This window comes from Quercus lobata, chromosome 10 (genome assembly GCF_001633185.2).
Source record: "Quercus lobata isolate SW786 chromosome 10, ValleyOak3.0 Primary Assembly, whole genome shotgun sequence".
Lineage (NCBI taxonomy): Eukaryota > Viridiplantae > Streptophyta > Magnoliopsida > Fagales > Fagaceae > Quercus > Quercus lobata.
The window spans coordinates 17,593,179-17,617,451 of record NC_044913.1 but is presented as its reverse complement, the minus strand read 5'-3'; the positions used below and the strand labels follow the sequence as shown (position 1 = coordinate 17,617,451).

General features: G+C 36.7%; 3 protein-coding genes across 3 annotated transcripts; all 3 read right to left on the bottom strand.

Moving 5' to 3' along the window:
- Positions 1–617: 617 nt before the first annotated feature.
- On the bottom strand, positions 618–19,114 carry LOC115964138 (protein NEN1-like). Its single transcript, XM_031083477.1, has 6 exons — positions 18,672–19,114; positions 14,116–14,273; positions 3,220–3,266; positions 3,057–3,120; positions 1,723–2,243; positions 618–957 (listed from the first exon to the last, which is right to left on the bottom strand). The coding sequence occupies exons 1-6, from the start codon at positions 18,946–18,948 to the stop codon at positions 732–734; spliced, it is 1,293 nt and encodes a 430-aa protein (XP_030939337.1). The 5' UTR covers positions 18,949–19,114; the 3' UTR covers positions 618–731.
- LOC115964139 lies at positions 9,818–12,252 on the bottom strand. The gene is made up of 2 exons (XM_031083478.1): positions 11,077–12,252; positions 9,818–10,798 (listed from the first exon to the last, which is right to left on the bottom strand). Exon 1 carries the CDS (start codon positions 12,074–12,076, stop codon positions 11,117–11,119), a length of 960 nt encoding a protein of 319 aa, XP_030939338.1. The 5' UTR covers positions 12,077–12,252; the 3' UTR covers positions 9,818–10,798; positions 11,077–11,116.
- A 3,150-nt stretch (positions 19,115–22,264) lies between the features above and the next one.
- LOC115964091 (pentatricopeptide repeat-containing protein At5g66520-like) lies at positions 22,265–24,273 on the bottom strand. The gene has a single exon (XM_031083407.1). It carries the CDS (start codon positions 24,212–24,214, stop codon positions 22,547–22,549), a length of 1,668 nt encoding a protein of 555 aa, XP_030939267.1. The 5' UTR covers positions 24,215–24,273; the 3' UTR covers positions 22,265–22,546.

The following is a 24,273-nucleotide window of genomic DNA, read 5'->3' as shown; positions in this document are numbered from 1 at the left end:
TTCTGTTTCTTGTTAGGTACTTCTCTGGTCTCGTGGCGCAGCAAGAAGCAGGATGTGGTTTCCTGTTCCAGTACTGAGGCTGAGTATCGTGCCCTTGCCGACACCACTTGTGAGCTTGTTTGGCTTCGCTGGCTCTTGGCTGACATGGATGCTCCACAACCCACTGCCACTCCTCTTTATTGTGACAATCGTAGTGCTATCTACATTGCTCATAATGATGTCTTCCATGAACGCACCAAGCATATTGAGATCGACTGCCACATCACTCGCCAGCATCTCAAGAAAGGAAATCTCAAGTTATTCTCCATCTCCTCTGCTGACCAGCCTGCTGATATCTTTACCAAGACTCACCCGCCTGGTCGTCTTCGAGATCTTATATCCAAACTCCAGTTGGCTTCTTCCTTGCCACCTCGAGTTTGAGGGGGGATGTTAGTGTATAGCTTGTACTAGCTTAGCCCATTGGGCTTAGCCCAGTTTACTGTACTTGTACTTTACTTCTTTTACTTGTACTGCACACATATCTAGCCTATATAAGGCTCTCTATTGTACATTGTTGTATACACATTAATATACAGACTTTTCAGTCTTCCTTATATTTTATATTCTTAACAGTCCTTTCCATCCTAACATTAAAAAAATTTTCTTTCTTTATGTTACTCTATTCGGACCAACATTACAAATTTACAGAGCAAACTGGTCCTATTGAGCAAATTAGAGATCGTCTTCTCTCATCAAGAATGGATAATCAATTTTTTTGCCACCAAACGAATGCCTGCACTCTGCTGATAGTCATATGGATCTATAGAAAAGAATGCATCCACAAAGGTACCGGGAGTGAACAAGGAATCAAGCTCTGCTGCATCATATTTACTGAACACGAGCTTTTGCATGCCGCCTGAATCTTTTTGATACATCTCTGTTTGGTATGGATTATCTCCAGATATGGTATATGGAATGCTGTTGTTACAAAACAATTACATATCTCATCAGGTAACTTCAATTATGGAGAACTTTACGACATTTACATTAATGCTTTCTGTTCTTGCATATTATACAAACAGGAGAAACAGATCTCCAATATTTTATGACTATAATTATATAATTCAAGCAGTTGCAAGTTGCAACTGTTAAATCCCAAAATATCTTCATGCCTCAGTTTCAAAGTAGCCTAAGTAAAATATCTATAAAAATGAACGGTCCAGTTAGGGCACACATTAAGCTATCCATTTGTAAAATAATTTCCTAGGAAATTGAAAAAACTGTCCATACTTTTTCAATTCTCGAAAATTTTTTTTCCAAAAATGAAAATTATTGTGTGCCCTTAGGGCACACATTAGCAAAATCTAAAAATGAATATGCTTCAAACTCAAATGAGGGGTAAAATATTAATAATGGTTTCACTTTCATCCATGAAAGAGAAATTAAAACAAATTTAACTAAAATCCGACATATTAACAAGAATGTAGGACTGAGCATGCAAGATATTTTAGGCTGTGATGTACTGATCAAGAAATATTTTTTATGGAGAAAAGCATATCAGGACTATCCTATTCCTACTATAGTAGAGTTCAACGTCAAGGAAAAAACATCTTTCGGGCTGCAATCTCAACTTTCGTTAATACTGCTAAAATTGAGGCATTTTTTTCCACCAATCACAATATATATATATATATATATATAAATAGAGAGAGAGAGAGAGCAAAATAATAAGAGCAAACTTACTGCAGCCTCACTGTAGGGTTGTTGACAAAGCCATCTTTCCTAATCACAACAGGCCACCATTCAGAGCTGCTAACCAAATCCGAGGACAACTTCCGTGCAATACGATCACATGCATCGAGAACCTTACATAAACTCTCTGGGGCGTTAACCACAAAGTTCAACCGAGGCCGGCCAGCATGATCAAGAAAGTTTTTACTTATTCCAAACCGCACTTCCAAATGACTACAACAAAGCCGCAAAATGAAACCTTCATGAAATAATTGTATTCTTTGACTAAATGTAACAAAAGATGCGCAGATAGAAGGAATAAGAACTTCGTTAGGCTCTAAAAACCCTGCTAAGTCACTGCGACCATCAGAGACAGCAACTGCAGAAGACTCTACAGAATACATCTCGGAAGACTCTGTGGAAGACAGCTCATACGACTCCTCCATTTCATTGCTAAGCTGGCCCATGTCAAAAGGATTTCGTTGAGCTGTATTAGGCTCAACCTCCTCTGCTGTGATGCAAAGGCTTGACTCCTGCATGTTCGCAGATTTTTGTCAATATCAAACCTTATAAAGCATGCATTTTTCTACCAGACATTATACTCAGCCTCTGTCAAAGACACCAGGAAGGACATAATATATGTCCATCCAAATTCCAATCAATCAGGGATGGACTGTCTGAGCTAAAAGTAAATGTCTAGAAGAGAAAACCTCTACTACTTGAAAATTCAAATAAACATATATACTAAAGAATTAAAGTAAGGTTACATCAGAGAGTGCATGGCACTCCACTAATTCTTCCTAGTGAGGCCTACTTATTTCAGGATTTATGTAGTCAAAATGTGTTCATAAGAGAGGCATGGATGGTTCAGAAGTTTAAAGAGCCAAAAGCATGCTCAGAGAGAGAGAGAGAGAGAGTGAGTATATATTTTGTAGCAATTTAGAACAAAATGGGAACCAAATTAACTCAACTAACAAATAAAAAAAAATTATCCGAGTTAACAATTGCAGTAAAACACCTGCTGAAAACAGAATTAGGCATGAAGTGGAATAAATTAATAATGTACTCCAACCGGACATCATGTAGGATTGTTTACTGTCACCAAACCTGAGGAAAGCATGTCTAACTTCTAATGGCATGCAGTATTCAAATGACTAGTGCTCTCATGGTACAAGCATATTACCCGAGACATTTAAAATAGTACGTGTCAAATCTTTAAAGACAAACCAAACGGGTGCTTTATTTACATAATTCATGAGAAATCTATTAAAAATAGAAATGTTGATAGTAGTGGCATATCACTCAAAGATAAGTACATTTTATAGCTTTCAAAATTATTAAATTACCAAGAACAAAACAGTTGCACAATACTTGAGAACTTCAAGATTCATCCGAACATCATCCAAGCTCCTGAAGAATAATACATCACCGAAAAGATTAGCTTTGACCAAAAAAAATATTACCAGGCTAATCTAGAGCAAGTGTCTCCTCTTAGGTTTGCACAATTACCTGTGTGTCTGTTCTCCAAGCCCAAAATAAGTTGCAAGAGTGGCCATCTAAAGTGAAAAATGTGACCAAATCAATATTTCAAATTTTCCAATCAGTCAAAACCTATAATACAACAACTACCCTCAAGCTTTCACATGACTTGAAAATCCATCTGATCGTGTATAAACAACAGTAACAAATGAACTACGGAAACTCATATTAAGATGTTGATAAAGCTAAGAAAGCTGAGAGAAATGTTGGTATACACCTCCCCATGTGCACCAACTCCAAAGATATGAAATTGTCATCATATAAAGTCTCTGTCACACAAGCAATTAAATAAGGATAGCCTAAGATGTCTCTAATAATATCGTAACTGACAAGTTTTAAGGCTTTAATCCCAAAATTTTTGGGGTCAGTATCCACAACAACAGGTTTTAAGGTCTACATGATAAAAATTGTTAAGAATATAAAGTGTGAGAAAGATTGAATAGTCTGTATATTGATGTGTATATAATAATGTACAATAGAGAGCCTTATATAGGCTAGGTATGTGTGCAGTACAAGTAAAAGGAGTAAACTACAAGTACAGTATACTGGGCTAAGCCCAATGGGCTAAACTAGTTTAAACTATACACTAACATCCCCCCTCAAACTCGAGGTGGCAAGGAGGAAGCCAACTGGAGTTTGGATATAAGATCTTAAAGACGACCAGGCGGGTGAGTCTTGGTAAAGATATCAGCAGGCTGATCAGTAGAGGAGATGGAGAATAACTTGAGATTTCCTTTCTTGAGATGTTGGCGAGTGATGTGGCAGTCGATCTCAATATGCTTGGTGCGTTCGTGGAAGACATCATTATGAGCAATGTAGATAGCACTACGATTATCACAATAAAGAGGAGTGGCAGTGGGCTGTGGAGCATCCATGTCAGCCAAGAGCCAGCGAAGCCAAACAAGCTCACAAGTGGTGTCGGCAAGGGCACGATACTTAGCCTCAGTACTGGAACGGGAAACCACATCCTGCTTCTTGCTGCGCCACGAGACCAGAGAAGTACCTAACAGAAAACAGAAAACTGTGATAGAGCATCGATCAGTCGGATCACCTACCCAGTCAGCATCTGAATAAGCATGAAGCTCGAGAGAAGATCGAGAGGAGTAATGCAGACCATGATAAAGTGTGCCTTTGACATATCGGAGAATCCGAAGAACAGCAACATAGTGGACAGAACGAGGTGCATCCATGAACTTACTAACCATACCCACGGCATGTGAAATATCCGGACGAGTAACAGTTAGATAGATCAAACTGCCAACCAACTGACGATAGTGAGTAGCATCGGATATAGGTTCACCGTCTAAGGGTGTGAGCTTTGCATTGTATTCCAAAGGAGTGGAAACAGTCTTGTTATCGGTGACACCAGCTTTGGAGAGAAGATCAGAAGCATATTTAGCCTGGGAAAGATAGTATCCATCAGAGGATGAGGTAACCTTAAGCCCAAGAAAATAGCTGAGAGTGCCCAGATTTTTCATCTCAAAATGCTGACTAAGGAAGTGCTGAAGAGAGTGAATACCTGCAGAATCATCTCCAGTAATAATCATATCATCAACATAAAGAAGAATAAGAGTGATACCAGCAGAGGATCTTCGAACAAAGAGAGTAGTGTCGTGAGGACTCGAAATGAAACCTTGCTGAGCAACAACTGAGCTAAACTTTTCAAACCAAGCTCAAGGAGCCTGCTTGAGGCCATAAAGAGCACGGCGAAGGCGGCAAACTTGATTGCCTGAGTGTGGATAGTCAGGGGGTGGTTGCATGTACACTTCTTCATGGAGGTCTCCATTGAGGAAAGCATTCTTCACATCCATTTGATAAAGAGGCCAACGGCGAACAGCAGCCACAGCAATGAGACATCTAACAAATGTAAGGCAGGCAATAAGAGCAAATATTTCCTCATAGTCAATACCATACTCCTAAGTAAAGCCCTTGGCAACTAGGCGAGCCTTGTATCGTTCAACAGATCCATCAGCCTTAGTCTTGATCTTGTAAACCCACCTAAAACCTACTACAGACTGACCAAGAGGCATATCAATCATATTCCAAGTGTGATTCTTATGAAGGGCATCTAGTTCTTCATTCAAAGCTTGCTGCCAAAGAGGGTCAGTATGGGCCTCACGATAGGTGTGAGGTTCACAGAGGGTGGCAAGAGTAAAAGAGTAATAATAATCAGTGAGATAAGGGGGAGGAATGCTTACCCGAGTGGAACGACGAAGTTCAGGACCAACAGGAGACTCAGGAGAGGGTGGTGCCATAGGATCCAAGACAAGCGGGTCATATGCCGGAGACAGAACCGGAGATGAGTTGTCTGGAGAGGCAGCCGATGTTGAAGAATCCTCCACAAGTTCAGGATAGAGAGGGAGGAAAAGATCAATAAAAATGGGAGACTCTGAGGAAGAAGATGCAGGAAACTGCTGAAGACTCGTGAAAGGATGATGTTCCCAAAACTCAACATGACGGGCAGTGGCGACTCCAGGAAATTTTTTTAGGGTGTTCCTCAATAAGTATAAATTACACAATCTAATAAAAAGAAAATTTTATATATTGATAACAACAACAACAATCAAAAAATACACAAATACATAAAATTTACAATTGCCTTCTACGAGTTTTCATATTTTGAAATCGTTGCATAATAGTCTCATTATCAATGCTACAAACTACATCTTTTTCAATATACACAACCAAGTAATCATTCATCCATTGATCTCCCATTCGATTGTGCAGTTCATTCTTTACATATTTCATTGCTGAAAAACTTCTTTCTACTGTTGCAGTAGCAACTGGAAGGGTCAAAGCTAGCTTCACTAGCAAATAGACTAATGGATAAGTCTCGTGTTTTCTTGTGCGCACTAACTTTTCAGCAAGTTCACTAACTCCTTGAAGCTCTAAAAAGAAGTCATTGTTGCGTATATCAAAAATATAATTCTGCAGTTGAGAGTCAAGTGCCAAAATATCTGTCCCAAGAAAATCAGAGGGATAGAACTTAGCTAGACGTATCAACTTTTCCTTATCGAAAATCACAAATGAATTACTTGGATTCAAGTAAGCCATACAAAGTAGTAAATCGGTATTCGCCTCAGAAAAACGGTTGTTAAGCTCTTGAAGTTGCATATCTATGACTGTGTAGAATAGCTCAACACGATAATGATGTAAATTTGTATTTTGTTGGGTGTTGCGTCACGGCCTCCCACTAACTACAAATATCGCTTCCATGTCCAAGATAGGAATATCATGTGAGGTACAAAATAAAGATACTTCAGCCAATAAAGATGCCCATCCATCATCTCTCATCACTTGCAACCGTTGCTTAGACACTTTAACAAGATCCATAGCATTTACTATATCTTGATTTTTTTTTTGTAATGCTATTGACAACTCATTTGTGATCCCTAAAATATTTTTCATCAAGTGTAGAGCAAAGACAAATTCAAAAGAAAGAATTGACCTTATAATAGATCGAGCTTCAACTTTTTGGTCGGAGAGGCCATCTTCTTCAATAATTTCTAGTACATCAACAACAGCAGAGAATATCAAAATCAAACTGAGAATGATCCCATAATATGATCCCCAACGTGTATCACCAGGACGTTTAAGATTTGTCTCTTGATTCAAACCTTGTCCACTTCTACGTACACCATTCTCTAAATCTTCTTTAATTTTGGCAAATTGTGTATCTCGAAGAGCATCTCGTCTCTTACAAGACCCTCTAACAACAGTTACTAAATTACTAACCACATAAAAAATTTCAGCAATGTTAATGTGATTTTTAGAAACAGCAACAAGTGTCAATTGAAGTTGATGAGCAAAACAATGGATATAAAATACTGACTTGTTCTCTTTCAAAATTAAAGTTTTGAGACCTTTAATATCACCTTGCATATTACTAGCCCCGTCATAACCTTACCCACGTAGGTTCGATAAACTCAAATTATGTTCACAAAGTAAACATTCAATAGCATGCTTGAGTGACAAAACGGTAGTACTTGCTACATGTACAATACCAAGGAATCGCTCTATAATAATTCCTTCTTTGTTCACATAACGAAGAACGAGGGCCATTTGTTCTTTCACTGAGATATCACGTAACTCATCAACTAATATTGAAAAGAACCCATTGTCAAGATCCTTGATGATGGCTTTGGATGTTTCACGTGCAATTGCATTCACAATGTCTTTTTGAATGTTAGGGTGGGTAAGCTTGCAATTTTTCGGAGCTTTTTGCAACACTTCATTGATAAATTCATTGTGATCCCCCAAAAATTATACAAGCTCAAGGAAATTTCCTTTATCACTTGAACCTTGAGATTCATCGTGACCACGAAAAGCTAATCCCCGGCATAAAAGGAATCTTACGTAATCAACTATTGCATTTAATTGAATCCGATAGTCAATTTTATCTTGATTTGATTGCTTAATAAAAACACTTTAAATGTGTTGCTTTTCCTTCAACAGATCATTACTCTTTTGGACAGCTTGGTAATGAGCATTATTAACTCCTCCAACATGGGAATTTAACTTATCTTTCTAATTCCAAAGTTTGAATCCCTTCGTTACAAAAGTGTCACCTCCTCCTTGCTTACCAACATCTTGCTCAAATAGGTAGCAATAAAAACAGAATACTGCATCTTTGTCTATACTATATTCCAACCAGTATCTATCTTTATACCATTTGGATATAAATCGATGGGGTTTTCCAGAAAAATAAGATATAGGGTAATCATCACTGTGTAAAACAGGTTGACAACGGCCTTTTGTTAAATAATATCTTTTTATTTCATCATGATGATTAGGATGATAAGATGATATTTTTTCTCGTAGCCCAGGCTCTGAAGGAAGATTCTCTAAGTTAAAGTCAACACGAATTCGCTTAGAAGATAAAGATGAATCTTGTGCAGGAGTTGAATCTTGGGTACGTGGTTTTCTTATCAAATATTTGTCCATAATTCTAGCAAAAGAATAAACAAAAAACTATAAGTTTATTTGAAATATTAATAAAATTATTAATTATTGTTGTTTAGTTGTTTTATTAATTTGTTTGTCTTTTATAAACTATAATTTGTTACATTATTGTTTCATTAATTATAAAATTATTAATTATTATTTAGCCTAACATAATTTAATTTATTTGTCTTTTATAATATATTGGTTAATTATACTGTTTTAATTAGTGTTGTTTAGCGTAACAATAAACTATATTACTTTAATTTATTTGTTATTAATTATATTGCTTTAATTTGTTATATTGTTTAGTTCCTTGTGCACATTACACTAAAAGAGCTAAACATTATACATCTCATATGCAGCATAATAAAAGTAGTGTAATGTGCAACACATTACACTGCTTTAATTATTATTTACTACCCGGCCCCATGTGCCCACTGCCCATCAGCCCATCTATCCCTACCCCACTCAATAGACAAGCACAAACCATCCCCCAATCACAACCTGCCAATTAGAAAATTTCACAATCACAATACATATTACTAATCAATATCTCAACAACACCCACACCAACACACACTGAGTTACTGCCCAACAAACAAAAGCAACGAATAAGATAAAGCTATAAGATAAAGCCAAAAAAAAAAACAGACAAAAAGCAAAATAAAGTTAAAAGTAAAGATTGGTTCCCAAAAAAAAAAAAAGAGAGTAAAGATTCGGCAGCCCAGCCAATCAGAGTATTACAGTTCAAAAGAGAGAGAGAGAGAGAGAGAGAGAGAGTTACTGAGTTAAAGACTAGAATAAAGAAAGAGAGAAAGGCATCAGACATTTTCATTTCAGTGAGAGAGAGAGAGAGAGAGAGTCAGAGAGAAAAAGGGAGAGAAATACCTTGAGGCCGACTGGCCGAGCACCGGAGCAGCTAAGACGATGAGACCGATCTGATCTGCGACGACGGGCAAGCGACGACTGGCAAGCGACGAGCGACGACGGCGGGCGACGAGCGACGACGACGATGACGGGCGAACGAGGGACGACGACTAGACGAGGAGCGGCGGAGGTTACGAAGCGAGCTGCGCCTGCGAGCAGTGGCGGCGCCACCGTGGGTTTGGTTTGCTCTGGGTTTGGGGTTTCTTTTTTGCTCTGTATTTGGTTTCTTTCTTTTTTTGATAAACGCCTCTGTATTGCAGTGTTGGGTAATGGGGTTTGGTTTGCTTTTGCTTTGTATAGAGTATAGACTGTCTTGATCTCTGCCAACGACGTGACCGTGGTTTGATTTCTGATTTGCTCTGTATTTTTTTTTTTTTTTGGGGTGAGAATCCATGGGTTTGCTACTCCATATTATGTTGGGCTTTCCGGGTTTGCCGTGGGCTTGGCTTGCCGTGGGCAGTGGGCTTGGCTCTGTTAACAAATTTTTTTTTTTTTTTTTCAGATTTTAGTTCAAATTTTTTTTGGGTTTTTTTTTTTTTTTTTTTTTTTTTTGGCTTGAAAGTAGAACAGATAAATTTTTTTATTATTATTATTTAATTTGAGGGTATTCCTAATTTTGTGATTGAGGGTGTTCCTAATTTTGGGATGAGGGTGTTCCTAGCATAGATTAAATATAATTTTTTTTTTAATTTTTTTCAGGTCAGGGTGTTCCTGGGAACACCCTAACCTGTACATGGCGCCGCCACTGATGAGGGGAGACACGAAGGCGATGAGAAATGGGATCATAGCAGCGAAACCCTTTTTAAGACACACCATAACCAAGGAAACAACAGAGACGAGTACGAGGTTGGAGCTTTGTTCGTTCATAAGGAGGAAAAGAGACAAAGCAAGCATAACCAAAAACCCAAAGAGAGGAGTAGTCGGGAGTTTGACCATAGAGAAGCTCAAATGGTGATTTGTTAATGGTGTGCACAGCAGTGAGTGCGGCCTCACCCCAAAAGCGCTCAGGAAGAGAAGCAGAAATGAGAAGGGTGCGGACAACATCAAGAATATGACGATGTTTTCGTTCTGCACGACCATTTTGTTGAAAGGTGTAAGGACAAGATCGCTGAGGAAGAGTACCATGACTGTCTAAAAAGGATAGGAAAGATTTATCATTATATTCTTGGGCATTATCTGATCGAAAGACTTTAACGGTGCGATTGAACTGTGTTTCAATCATTTTATGAAATGTTTGGTAAATAGACACAAGTTCAGACCTATGGTGAAGCAGATAAATCCAAGTATATCGAGAAAAATCATCCACAAATATGACAAAATATTTAGATCCCCCCTCAGTGGGAACAGGTGCAGGACCTCAAATATCAGAATGTATAAGATCAAAAGGGGCAGAAGAAAATGAGTCACTTTTATTAAAGGGCAATTTTGTTTGTTTGCCAAAATGACAGAAAGTACAATCAAATTTTTGAAACTGAACTAAACCTAAATGACCTTGAAAAACTAACAACTGAAGACGAGATAAGGATGGATGACCAAGATGGGCATGCTATAGATCAGGTGAGGAGGTGGCAGTGATAGCAGCTGCAGAAACAACTTGTGAAGGAATCTTCAAGTCATGAACCTCAAATATGCGACCAACCTTATGGCCTGTCCCAAGCACTTGACCCGTCTGGGAATCCTGCACATCCACACCATGATTAGTAAATAGAAGATCTAGGCCTAATTCGCAAAGTTGACCAACAGAAAGCAAATTGAGGGATAACTTTGGAATATGAAAAGTGTCACTAAGGGATAAACAAGGAGAAGAGATTGTTCCTTTATGACTAACAGGCATAGAAGTTCCATCAGCAGTGTAAATGGTAATTGGATGTTCTAAGGGTGCCTTATCAGAAAATTGGGATTCATCAGGAGTCATATGGTTACAACATGCAGTATCAAAAAACCAAGGTTGTTTACCTGAGGTGACAGAAAGGCCAGTAGAAGTGCGGGATAAAACCTATTGAACAACTGTCTCAATATCAGCCGTAGTAAGTGAGGAAGCCAAAGATGGACCTGTAGGAACTGATGGATCTGAAGGACATACATCAGTTGCCTGAGGAAGAGAAGCTTTATTCTGTTCTTGCACAAATTTCTGTAGCTTGCGACAAACAGAGATGTCATGACCTTTAGCACGACAAAACTTGCAGTGAGTACTTTTGAAAGACTGAGAGGTGGGACTCCCGGAGTTTATTTGCAGAGGAGCAGTGAATGCAACAATGGAAGGCTGTGGTGAAGGTGTAGCCAATACATGATTAGATGATGTCACGTGATAAGTAGGCCGACAATTCTCCTCAGAAATGAGCTCCTTTACTGCAGCATCAAGAGAAGGAGTAGGAGATCGGCTAAGCAGAGAAGCCCTAGTAGGCTCAAAATCCTCACGTAAACCCATCATGAAGTGCATAAATTTACGGCGATCCCGATATTTGATAAAGAGCTCAATGTCCTTAGAACACACCAGTGGAGGATCTGCAGCAGAGAGTTGTTCCCACATAGTAGAAGTCTGAGAATAAAAATCAAAAATAGACTGACCTGTCTCTTGGCACATTTGATAAAGTTTTGATTCAATGTGAAACTCCAAACTTGAATCATTAGTGCAGTTATAGCGATCGGCCAAAAATTTCCAAGCAGCCTCAGCAGTTTCAAGACGAGGAAGAAGATTATGAATGGAGGGAATAGAGGTATTGATAAACCAAGACAAGATCTTACTCTGAATTCTCTCCCATTCCTCTAGACGTTCTTCATAATCATCTGTTGTAACAGCAGTCTTGGAAGACTCTTCAGCAACTGTGGCTTTGGACTTATGGTTTGGTATTGGCTTAGGAATTGAAACAGTCACATATCTCCACAGTTTACGACCCTTGAGAAAGACAGTCATATTCTGAGACCATGCATGATAGCTAGTAAGACCATCCAACATGATGGTAATAGGACGTATGATATCTCGTTCGCTTTGTTAAGCCATAATGAAAAAAATGACCAAAAAGTGAGATTTAGAGACCTCAAATGCAGAAATGGGGCCCAAAATCAGAATCTACTCGAAAAACTGAGCAAGACAGGTCCTGTTAAAAAATTTGACTTGGTCAATGGTCAAAGTCAACAGTCAACGGTCAATGGTCAAGTCAACGGTCAACGGTCTGGTCTGGTCAAGTCAACGGTCAACGGATGACGTGTGCTGACATGGCAGCGTGACGTCACCCTAAGGCTGACGTGGCAGTTCATGAAACGGAGCAGGCGTGTGTGAGCGCGTGTGGGCGCGTGGAGTCCGTGTGATCTGGCGCGTGTGGCGCATGAGGGAGAGTGACGGTGCGTGGCGGATCGTGGAGCACGTGCTCGTGAGGAAGAAACTTCAGATGGCGCGTGGAGGCGTGTGTGAGGTGTTTTCTGGCCGTTCTTGGTTAGGTTTTGCTTAGGATTGTCTGTTCAGTCACTCAATGCCTTTGCTTTGACAGTTGGATGAGTAGAACAATGAGATCCGAGAGTTGCTGGGACTGTGAGCGTGACGGCGGTGACTCGCTTCTGACAGTGGCTACTGAATGAAGGCGAGGGCAGCGGAAAAACGCCGGAGATGTCCACAGGAACCAGAAAGTCAGAGGAATGGCTCTGATACCATGTTAAGAATATAAAGTGTGAGAAAGACTGAATAGTCTTTATATTGATGTGTATATAATAATGTACAATAAAGAGCCTTATATAGGTTAGGTATATATGCAGTACAAGTAAAAGGAGTAAATTACAAGTACAGTATACTGGGCTAAGCCCAATGGGCTAAACTAGTCTAAGCTATACACTAACAAAAATAATAATTACTGGGTCTTAAAACTGCATATAATAAGATGAAAAAGATTGATGAAAATAATTATTTTCTTTTGTAAATAAAGGTTATCATCCTAAAGCCAATCAACAAGTTGATATCCAAATTTAAGCATCTTCCAAAACAGCATAAAACCATTTAAAAAAAAAAAGGGAAAAATTATCAAATTTGGTGATCACCCCTTTATGGAAACATCATATAGCTCAAGACTCTATAGATACATCATAAAGCTGAAAAACACACATCCAAAAATTCTTTCTAATTTTTAATTAAAAAGAATTCCTTTTGCCACTAACCAATTTTGTCCTAATTGCTAAACCTACCCTACAGTTCTTTAATTCTTTCGATAATATAATAATTCCAAGAATTAAATCCAATTTTTTTTTTTTTTTGCTTGTTTCCTATGCTTAGAAAAATCTTTTAAGAATGAGAACTGTAGGAGTGATAGGCCCAGTAGTATGTATCTTTATATATATTTGGTCAGGGGGCCAATCCGAGGACATTATGTAGTCCGAGGACAGGTAAAACACTGTAATGGGAGTCCGTGTTAGTGAACAAAGAGGTGAGTTTTGGTCATAAAAGTCCAAGAAGGTGGTCCGAGGATGAATGCATCCTCGGTTGAGCAAAGCCGAGGTTCAAAGGTGTGGTTTGCCATCCAGGGCACCATTCCAGGAGACTTCAAGAAGGTGCTGATAGGGCAAAGATCAACACCAGCAATCTAATTTACATGTGGAGGGTAGAGATGAAAGAAGGAGGATAGTATAAAACAAAAAGAAGACCCTAAGAGAAGGGGATCAGAAAATTAAGAGAAAAACACTATAGCAACAAGAACTGTACTTGTAATCAAATTCAAGAAATATATACAAGAACGGATCTCCTCAGATTGTGCCGATGACGATTTTCTTTAGATAAAACCAGTCTATCTTTACTTTGTTGTGATCTGGATCCATTATAGTTGTTACCCAACTCATTAGAACCTAATTTTCTAACTCACTCTCTACAAATTCATTGTATTGGACTCTTTGGGCCTATATCCTTTTACCGTTTGGGCTTAGGAACCAAATTGTAACCTTATAAGAACTAATGCTAATATTTATAAGATGTTGCTTTTTCATCAATTTCATCAAGAATAGAGAGATTGATACCTTCATGTCACCAGCTCTCCTTCCAAATTTCTGTGTCAACAATTGCAATGAATCAATAGCACCCTTAGGCTCAGGTGCGGGCTTACCAATCTCCACAAATGCTTCTCTTATCTTTGCACAATCGAATCTTAGTATATTATGACCTGCCCAAATCCGTCCTATACACACACAAAAAATCATATTTAAAAAAAATTAAAATAAATATATGCAACAAACAAAGCAAATTAAGAAGACTAAAAGAATGTTGTGTATTCAAGAGTTAGATATTTTTGGATATACACGACTGTAAATTTCTTTAAAAAATCTTCTCCCCTCTCCCCGTGTGTGTGTGTTAAAAATACTTAGTATTCTCAAAAAGAAGACTAAAAGAACCATTTTTTCTTCTTTTCCTATAAAAGCAAACATATTTCAATATTGAAACTAACATTTTCACAATCCACAACCACATTAAAATATATGATTTAAAAAAAAAATCATTCAAGTAAGCCTAATAAACTTCCTAAGCATACTTGAGGCTAGTTTAAAAACAAAAACAAAACAAAAGAAATCTTTTCTCCTTCTGTTTGGTTGATGAGAAAAAGTAGGAAAGGATAATAATTATATATATATACACACACTAGTTAGGGCAGCACCAGCAAGGCATGTATCATGGAATAAGAGTAGTAATTAAGGTTAATTCTAGATTTTATTTATATCACAAAACAAAGATATAAATCATTTGATTTTTAAACTACATAGAGATTTACATTAGTCAAAAAAGACATTAATTTTAAGAATTTTGATAATTATGTCATCAAATGTTAATCTCATTCATATAAGAATTTTGATCACACACAAAGTTAGAGTAGCTATTTAACATATAAATATATGTTTTACTATAATATTTTTTTAGTACCTATTTGCTAAAGGTAATACATCCACTCAATAAAAACTTTGCGGAAATCACATTTTCTTCCCTACATTTTCAAACAATTCCCACTTTGGTCCCTAAATTTTATTTTTATCGCTTTTAGTCCCTAAAATCAAAAGGCGATCTCGTTTTTGTCTCTATCGTCATCTCACTAATGGAAATAGTCTACGTGACAAACGGAGTGCATTGCTGACACATTAAATGCTGACGTCAACATTAAAATAATAATATAATATTTTATTTAGCATTTTAAAAATGCCACTTCATCTTTTAAAAACAAAAAATTAATTTATGAATTTTAACTAAATGAAAAATAAAAGGGAAAAACAGACATAAAAACCAAAAATAATATAAATTGACATCTGGCTTTATTTTGAGTAAGAACCAACAAGGACACAAACCCAAAAAATTCAAAACTCAAAAACATCTATCAGTTATCCACATCAACACAAAATTAAACACAAATAAGTCCAAAATAAAACCCCTCACATTACACCAAAACATCAAAGCTAATAAAATTTTTTTTTTTCTAATTTCAAGCCACATTGTCTTGAGTAGTGTGGTAAAGTTATGTACACAGACTTTACCGAAAGACAAAGAAACTCTCATTGTCTTCTCTCTCCCTTGGTTTCCATGCATTAGATGAGATGAAACCGCGCGCGTACAATGTACCAAACTACCTTTGGCATGGGAGCTCAGAAAGTCATACTATAATGGAGTTTTTTAAGGTAGAAACCAAGGGAGAGAGAAGACAATGAGAGTTTCTCATCACACTTTCAGCTCAAACTTTATCTCTCTCTAGTCTTGAGATCTTGGTTTGATGGGTTTGATATGAGTTAGAAAGAGAGAGGCTGAGATCGGTTTGATCTGGGTTAGAAGGAGATGTTGAGACCAGTTGCTGTCACGGCATGGCTAGCGGCGGCATGTGGGTTCAAGCTCAACCAAATGGGGAGTGATTTAAGAGTTGTGGTGGTCGGGTTCTGGGTTTCAAAGTGGTTTTGGTGGTCCAAACAGGCCTGGCAAACGGGTACAATCCCGTTGTCCTTCGCCACTCAAGTGTATGGCATCTGCCGTGCTTAGATTGAAAAGGTGTGGGTTTGGTGATGTGAGTTTTGATGTATTGGGAGTGGTGGTTTTTGTTCCGCCAATCTTATTGTTGTGGCCAATGTTTAGTGTTAATTTTATGGGTTTGTTTTAATTGCTTTAATTTTCTGGGTTTGTATTCTTTGGGTTTTGAAAATTTTGGGTGCTCAGAGTTTAGCTAGAGGGATGGAGAGTAGGAAGAATAATGTTGTTTCGGTTGCAAAGTTTGTTGTTCAGAAGTGGGTTTGTTCAAAATACTGATCTGGTTTTTATTTTTCTACTTGATCTGGGTTTTTTCTCTCATCTCACATTAGATTTTTAAAAATCTTTTTTTTTAACCAATCTATGTTATTTCTGGGTTTTGGCTAATCATGTGTGTTTGTGTTTCATATTGCAAGTTGTCTCTTATGCGTGTTTGAATCTGTGTGTTTTAGAATTTAGGTACCCTTTTTTTTTTGTTCTTCTTTTCTTACTTTTTGTGTTCTTCAATCAGATTAACAAATAATTGATTAAGATCAAACGATTCTAAAGTCCACCAAGATGTTTTTGGGTTTTGAATTTTCTGGGTTTTTGTTCATGTCTGTTCTTCCTCAAGATAAAGCTAGATCTCAATTTATATGATTTTTGGTTTTTATTTTTGTTTTTTCCTTTTTTTTATTTAGTTAAAATTCATAAATTAATTTTTTTGTTTTTAAAAGATGATGTGGCATTTTTAAAATGCTAAATAAAATATTTTATTATTATTTTAATGCTGACATCAGCATTTAATGTGCCAACAGTGCATTCTGTCGATTGCTACGTAGATTATTTCCGTTGATGAGATAACAGTATGTACAAAAACGAGATTTTTTTTTTTTTTTTTTTAGGGACTCAAAGCGGTAAAAATAAAATCTAAAGACTAAAATGGAAATCACCTGAAAATGTAAGGACGAAAATATGAATTTCACCTAAAAACTTATAAGAATGATAACAAATATCATCCTCTTCCAACAATATGCAACTAAATTTTGCTAAGAAAAAAAAAAGATAACAAAAGGCATTTGTCATGGAATTTTCCTTTAGATAAATTATAAGTTTTGAAAATTTAAATCTAGAAAAATCAATGTTCTTTAGATAACAAATAAAATACCTTATATTATCATTCCAACTTTCCAAGCATTACTACCATCTAAAACTCAAAATAAATGAAGAAAAATTTTGAAATGTTAAAATTTAGTGGAAGTATTTTAGACATTACACAATAAAATATTTTAAAAATCATAAGTTTTCATTAAGGTTTAACTGAGAGAATCACAATATGACATTTGTTTTTTGAGAATCACAATATAACATATTTGCTATTTTCCAAAATATTAAGGAAAAAATTGCTTAATTTTAAAGTTAAAGGAGAAATTGTAAACTAACCCAAACATAAAGGATGAAAAGTGTTTTTATCCTAAGTTTTTGTTCATGTTCTTGTTTTTTTTTTTTTTTTTTTTTTTTTTTTTTTTTTTGTATGTATGTGTTAGACGGTGTTTTTTACATAAAATGGTGCGTAAAGAAAAAAAAAATACAAAAAGTCCACCTAAGAAAATTGTACATGAAACAGTAAATTTTGGTTTAACAACGTTGACTAAACCAATAAAAAATTTTTAGAAACACAACAAAATGACATATCATTTTTATAATACCTTTATAATTTTGTTATATTTTATTTTGACTGGTAAAAAATTGATAGCTCAACAGTTTTTAAAATATAGTAACGACAACAAGATGTTTTAATATTTTCACAAAAGAAATGTTATGTCCATGATATTTTCATATTAAATTATAAGTAGTAGGTTGTTACGAGTTGTTATTGGTGGGCAAAAAAGTATTTTTATTGGCAAGTTTAAATTAGAACCAATAACAATTTATTACCTATGACTTGTTATAAAAGTGTTATGAAAAATATTATAAATGTTGCACTTTAACTTTATTTTTAGATATAGTTGGTTCCAATACGATATTTTATTATTTTATTTTGACCTATAAAAAATTAACATCTCAACAATTGTAAAGATATTGTGTCAAATTTTTTTTTAGAATGATATTGTGTCAATTTGTTGTGTTAATATTTTATTATTTTGTGAAACATTGCAAATTGAACCGACCAAAAATAATGTAGCAAAACTACTGTAGATTTATGCATTCAAATTAAAAAAAAAAAAAAAAAAAAAAAAAAAAGTGGCATTCGCTCTTTCCATATATAGAGAATATAATATGAAACGAAAACAAATAGGCTTGAGAAGAAAAAAAAAATCTATCACACCAATTTGACCAAATGCCTTTAATAAATATAAAAAGTTTTTTTTAGTAGTATTAGAATGAGTACAAAAACGGCACTCTATTAGCTTTTTTTTTTTTTTTTTAGTTAATAGATAATAGAAAATAGAAAATTATATATATATATATATATATTATCTCGTCAACCAAACAGAAACTTAGCTCCACCTCAGTCGTTAAAACAAGATTCAAAAGTAAAATCAGAACTCAAAATTTTCTGAACAAAGACTATAAGAGAGAGAGAGAGAGAGAGAGAGACCGTGGAGAAGGTCGTAAACGCGATCGGAGATTTGGAGGAAGGTAGGGGCGGAAACGACGGCGTCGGGAGTGATACCATTGCTGCGTGGATACATAGTGGAGATGAAAGAGAGATCAGCTGGTCTGACCAAGGTGGCGAAGCTGTCGAGCTCGACGAGCTTTCTAGGGCAAACCAGGATGGCCCCGAATTCCAACAAGGCGGACCTTTGGCCGCGTCGGATGGTCTCCACGTCGAAGAATACGATTTCGGACCTTTCTTCTCCGCTACTTGAACCCATTGTTGTATTCTCAATGTGTGTGTACGTATGAATGTGTAGGATTCGATTTCTGAGTTGAGGGAGAGAAAGAGAGAGAGGGTTTTATTTTAAGTTTGTGAATGTAGAGAAAGAGTGCTGAAGAATCAAAAGATATAGGCGCCAAGTCTACTGTTCTTGCTGTATAAGAATTCTGTGGATTGGGTTGCTTCATATGGTGGTTTTTCTTTTTCTCTTTCTCTTTTTCTTTTTCTTTTTGAGATTCTCTTTCTTTTTCTCTCTTCTTCTTCTCTTTATTTCTTTTTCTTTTTGAGATTCTCTTTCTTTTTCTCTCTTCTTCTTCTACACGCTGTCTTCTTCTTCTTTCTTTTTTTATTTTTTATTTTTTCTTTTTTTGTAAATATCGTAGTTGATGGGTTTCTCTTGTTTTTCTTTGTTTTTTCTGGGTTTGGATGACCAGTGAAGCATTTGGCTTCTTTCATTGTATTCTCATGCTATTTTCTCTCGGCCCCTCTCTTTTTTTCTTTTGCTTCTTTCTTGTCTGGAGATCAATGGGCTTGTTGTATAATACTTATTCTTTGGATTCACTAATAAAATTTTTGTCTCAACTAAAAAAATAGCAATTTGGCTTTGATTCAGTTGGGTTTGCATTGAATTTAGGATCTTAGAAAAAGAAATCTATCAGACCAATGATGAATAATATATCAAGAGCAAGTGTACAGTTTCCGTTAAAACTTAAAAGTGACACACTACATTGAACGCCACAATCTTTTTTAGGACCTTATTTTGACAGGACCAATGTCTGTTTATGATGGGATAGTGATGAGTTACATGAGTAATGAATGACAATGCAATCGACCAAAAAAAATTTCAGACTAACAAATAAGGTTCGACTGAGCTTCCTATTTGTATATAGAGTCAGAGAGTGCTTGGCCCGCCACGGCGTATGAAGGAAAGGAGAGAAAGTGGAAAGAAGAACAACCATTTGACTTTGGCTCTTTGAAGTGACGGACTTGGTTAGGTAACATGTTGTGCTGCGTGCACGGCTTCTGTTTAGTGTTTTCAACTTGGTCATGTCCAAGAGGACCAAGACTAATGCATGAAGAACACATATTACCAGAGATTACCGATTAGGTAGAATAATAAAGGAAATTTGAACTTTGATCCTTGTTCATGGCTTATTTTTCTGACCCAATTCCTTTGGGACTTAAGGTACTGTCCAAACGGACTGGATGGTGGCCTTCTTTTGGGCCAAAAAAGGATGGGTGAGACAAGAGGGTCTATTTGGGCCAGAAGTGTTAGGAATATTAAAAAAAAATTGTTGTAATCCTTTAATTAAGTAATTAGTTAGTTGGTTGAGATTAGGATTAAGATGAGTTAGTTAGGATTTAAGCACATATAGCTCATTTAACACATGACTTAATTCATAGAGCACATATTGAATTATAACTAGCCAATTATCTTAAGCCATGTGGGCCAGTGACATTAGAGCTAGTCTCCTATAAATACATGATTATAATTCAATATTAAATATCAATAAAAGAATAAACCAATTTCTTAGTGCATTAGTGCATCTCTCTCTCTCTCTCTCTATGGAGGGTGACTACCTCAAATTAAGTCAATTTTCCTACAATTCCCATCAATTCCCCTATAATTCATATTCATCCCCATTAGGAACCACCGGGTTCCTAACAAGAAGCAAGGTAAGTTTTGATACTTTCGTTCTACTGCCATACTACAGATACACTCAATTTCAAAACATACTAATTTAATTAGATCAACTGTGAATGGTCAACAAAAGTGGTGGGTCCATATAAACATGAGTATGTAGAAAGTATCTACCACTCACCATATCAGCATGTTGTGAAATATAGTATAGGAATTATTGTATATATTCAGCTAGTCTGAGCTTTAAGTTGGCTCTTGGTTGGCTTTTGGAACGTACAAAAGAAAAACTGTCACTACCAACTACAATAGATAGAAATAATCAAATAAAGTTTAAACAAAGGGAAGCGAGTATGAGAAAGGCTCAGTGAAAGGAATCTTGAAAGAAACTTTAAACACTTAGGAATGCTTCCAACAAAGAAGTTGTACGAGGAATTTGCAACTTTTATCTGAGATGAGGACAGAAACCAGTTAAGTTTGCACTTGAGGAAATGAAGAGATGCACTTAATAAAATCAAAACCTTGAGCAAGTTTAACATCAGATTTTCCATTTTAGTAAGCCACCCAATATCTTCAAATAAATGAATAATATCATTAATTATACAAGAAATTTGAATGAAGCTCCAGATCGCCATTTACCCGCACTGACTTGTCTACACATAAAGATATAGAGCATTAAAATATTACATCAATTTCCATATTCACATTCATAAGACAGAAACAGTTTGCCATATCCATTGCCAAAGATGAAATTAATTATACAAAAATGATAAGAAAAATAATCCTTTTGAAATGCTTGATCATCTCTTTGCAAATAATGGCTACACATTATTCTATGTCAAAAATAGGTCACCTCACTATTCCTTTATCCCACGTCACTATTCCTTTATCCCTGTACATAAAAAAATTGTCAGAACGAGATAGAAGCACCAGTAGAGCTCATTTTTTTAACTTCAAGGACTAAAATAACTCATTTGAAATATTACGGACTAAAAGTGTTCAACGAGTAAACTTTAGGGACTAACAATGTATTTTGACTTTCTTTTTTAAGACTGCTTGCTTAGAATTATAGTCTGGTAACTTTTGGGACACTTACAATTATCACTACTCACAAACACCTTAATTGTGATAGGATTCAACGTGAGCAGAAATTTTCTTTTGGTAAATAATGTGAAAATAATAATGAACGACAATCATATGAAGCACTAAGTTTTATTCAAAAGCATGAGCGGGTGAGAGACTTCTTTTAAACCGCACAGAAGTATAAAGAGATCTTTTGTTTCTGGGGCCATCACAGATATTAGTTTCGTTACTGAGGTAAAATGTGGTGACTAGTAATAATTCGTTAATAAGAATCACATGAAGCACATTGCCCAGCAATATAAAAACATAAAAAGTCTCAATCCAATGCCCACCTTTTACTTTTTCATGATGCATTGTGTAAATTGACAAGTCTATGAAGACAACTTTTCTATTTTTTCAATAATTTCTTATTCACATTTTTAGACACCGATTTATATTTGTATCATGATTGTGAGCAGGGCACTCAGGCAACAAAATTGAAATAATAAATAAATTTGTCGTGCAAAGAGAGTTGGCACTTTAAGAAGCAGATAAGTAGTAACAGCAGAATAACTATCTATACAAGATGCATGATCAAATAAGTCAAATCCAATGATGAAAGAATGATTGATCTATTAATTATAATGACAATTCTAGTTTACATGTTACAATAATTTAAAGACAACCATGGTTATCTTTTAATTGGACCTAGCTTTCAAGCGCTTGAAATGGTTTGTGATGTCCATGAGAAGAGAGATCAGTAGCAAAAGCATCAAGCCATTTCCCCACAGTGATGGGTTCTCCAATTAGGATGCTTGAATGAGTTTGAGTCTATGTTACTAAACTGAGAGCAACTTTTCCAAAAGTCAAAACCAAATTCCTCTCATTTCCTTCCTTATTCCTCAGCATCCAAAAATGCCTCTACTACATCCAGTTTGTAGTCTTTCTGCTGGGCTTGTCTGGTAATCACACCAAGCATCTCATAAATTAAAGGTGCATGCTTATGAGCAGCATCACCTGCCACAAAATCATGAACAGCTCCATTAATTTGGACCCAACTTCGGCCTGGAGGCTTTCTTACACCCATCTCAACCATTTTCTGTCTCACAGTAATAACATTTTGCCACCTTTTAGCTATTGCATAAACATGTGACAAGAGCACCAGATACCTTGCAGCGTGATCAGGGTCAAGCTCAAATACCAATTTTTGTGCAACGTGGGAGGCAAGCTCAGCATTCTTGTAAATTCTGCAACCACCAAGGAGAGCACCCCAAACAACATCATTTGGCTTAATGGGCATTGTTTTAACAAGCCTATGTGCTTCATCTAGGAAACCTGCACGGCTCAAGAGATCGACCATGCATCCATAGTGCTCAATCTTTGGGCTAATTCCCCAAGTTTGATTCATGCTCTCAAAGAGACGGCAACCCTCATCAACAAATCCGGCATGGCTACAGGCACACAGAACACCAATGAAGGTTATTTCATCAGGTCTTACTTGATTCACTCCCGAGCATAGCATGGACCGAAAGACACTAAGAGCTTCCTCCCCACGTCCCTGCTTGGCAAAACCCGTGATGATGCTTGTCCAAGAAACAGTGCTTTTCCATGGCATCTTGTTAAATACTTTATAAGCTTCATCAATTACACCACAGCTAGCATACATGTGTATGAGTGCATTGTTCAAAGACACCAACAATGGCTGGTTCCCAACATTCATTCTCTCATCAATATACCTGTGAATCCACCTTCCCAAACTTAAATCTCCTAATTCAGCACAGGCTGATAACACTGCAACCAGCGCAACCTGATCCAATTCCACATGGGCCCTCCTCATCTCACCAAACCAATACAAAGCTTGCTTACACCTCCCATTCTGAGCACACCATGCAATCATGGTCGTCCACGACACAACATTCCTCTCCGGCATCTCATCAAAAATTCTCATCGCCCCATCAACATCCCCACACCGAATATACCCTGCAAGCAAAGAATTCCAACTCACAACACTTCTCTCACCCATTTCATCGAACACTTGCCGTGCATACCAGACACCATTGCTCCCTCCCCACATTGCATACAAATTAACCAAATTCGTCTGAACAAACACATTCGAGCAATACCCATTTGCCAAAACCCTTCCATGTACCTGTTCCCCTTCTCTCAACAACCCCGACCTCGCGCAAGCGCTTAAAAGAAACGAAAACGTAAACCCATCAGGCTCAGCCTCTGCCTCCACCATCCTACTATACAATTCAACTGATTTTCTGGGGTTTTCACTCTTAGCATACCCTCTAATGATCTGGTTCCGAACGGTGACACTTGGGTTTTCGATACTTTCGAAAACTCTGATGGCATGTGTGAGATTTCCCGAAGTTACATAGAATGACAACAGCTTCACAAGAATGAAATTCTTCTGGGTGAACCCGTTGGTGACTATTTGGGAATGGATTTGGGAGAGCTTTTTGAGGGAATTGCAGCTCTGTAGTAGAGAGAATAGGTGCTGTTGAATGGCTCTGGAGCATGTTGTTGGATTGGCGGGAAGTGGTTCTTCAACTAACATTTAAAACAGATTAGGGTCAACCAAAACTAATGTAAACGCAATCTTCCAGGCAATTGCAA

Coding starts and splice junctions, on each gene's coding strand:
- LOC115964091 (XM_031083407.1), bottom strand. CDS start 24,214: ATGTTAGTTGAAGAACCACTTCCCGCCAATCCAACAACATGCTCCAGA.
- LOC115964138 (XM_031083477.1), bottom strand. CDS start 18,948: ATGGGTTCAAGTAGCGGAGAAGAAAGGTCCGAAATCGTATTCTTCGAC. Junction 14,274..18,671: donor CGTTTACGACCTTCTCCACG/GTCTCTCTCTCT, acceptor GTGTGTGTATAG/GACGGATTTGGGCAGGTCAT. Junction 2,244..3,056: donor GTGCAACTGTTTTGTTCTTG/GTAATTTAATAA, acceptor GCGAACATGCAG/GAGTCAAGCCTTTGCATCAC.
- LOC115964139 (XM_031083478.1), bottom strand. CDS start 12,076: ATGTTGGATGGTCTTACTAGCTATCATGCATGGTCTCAGAATATGACT.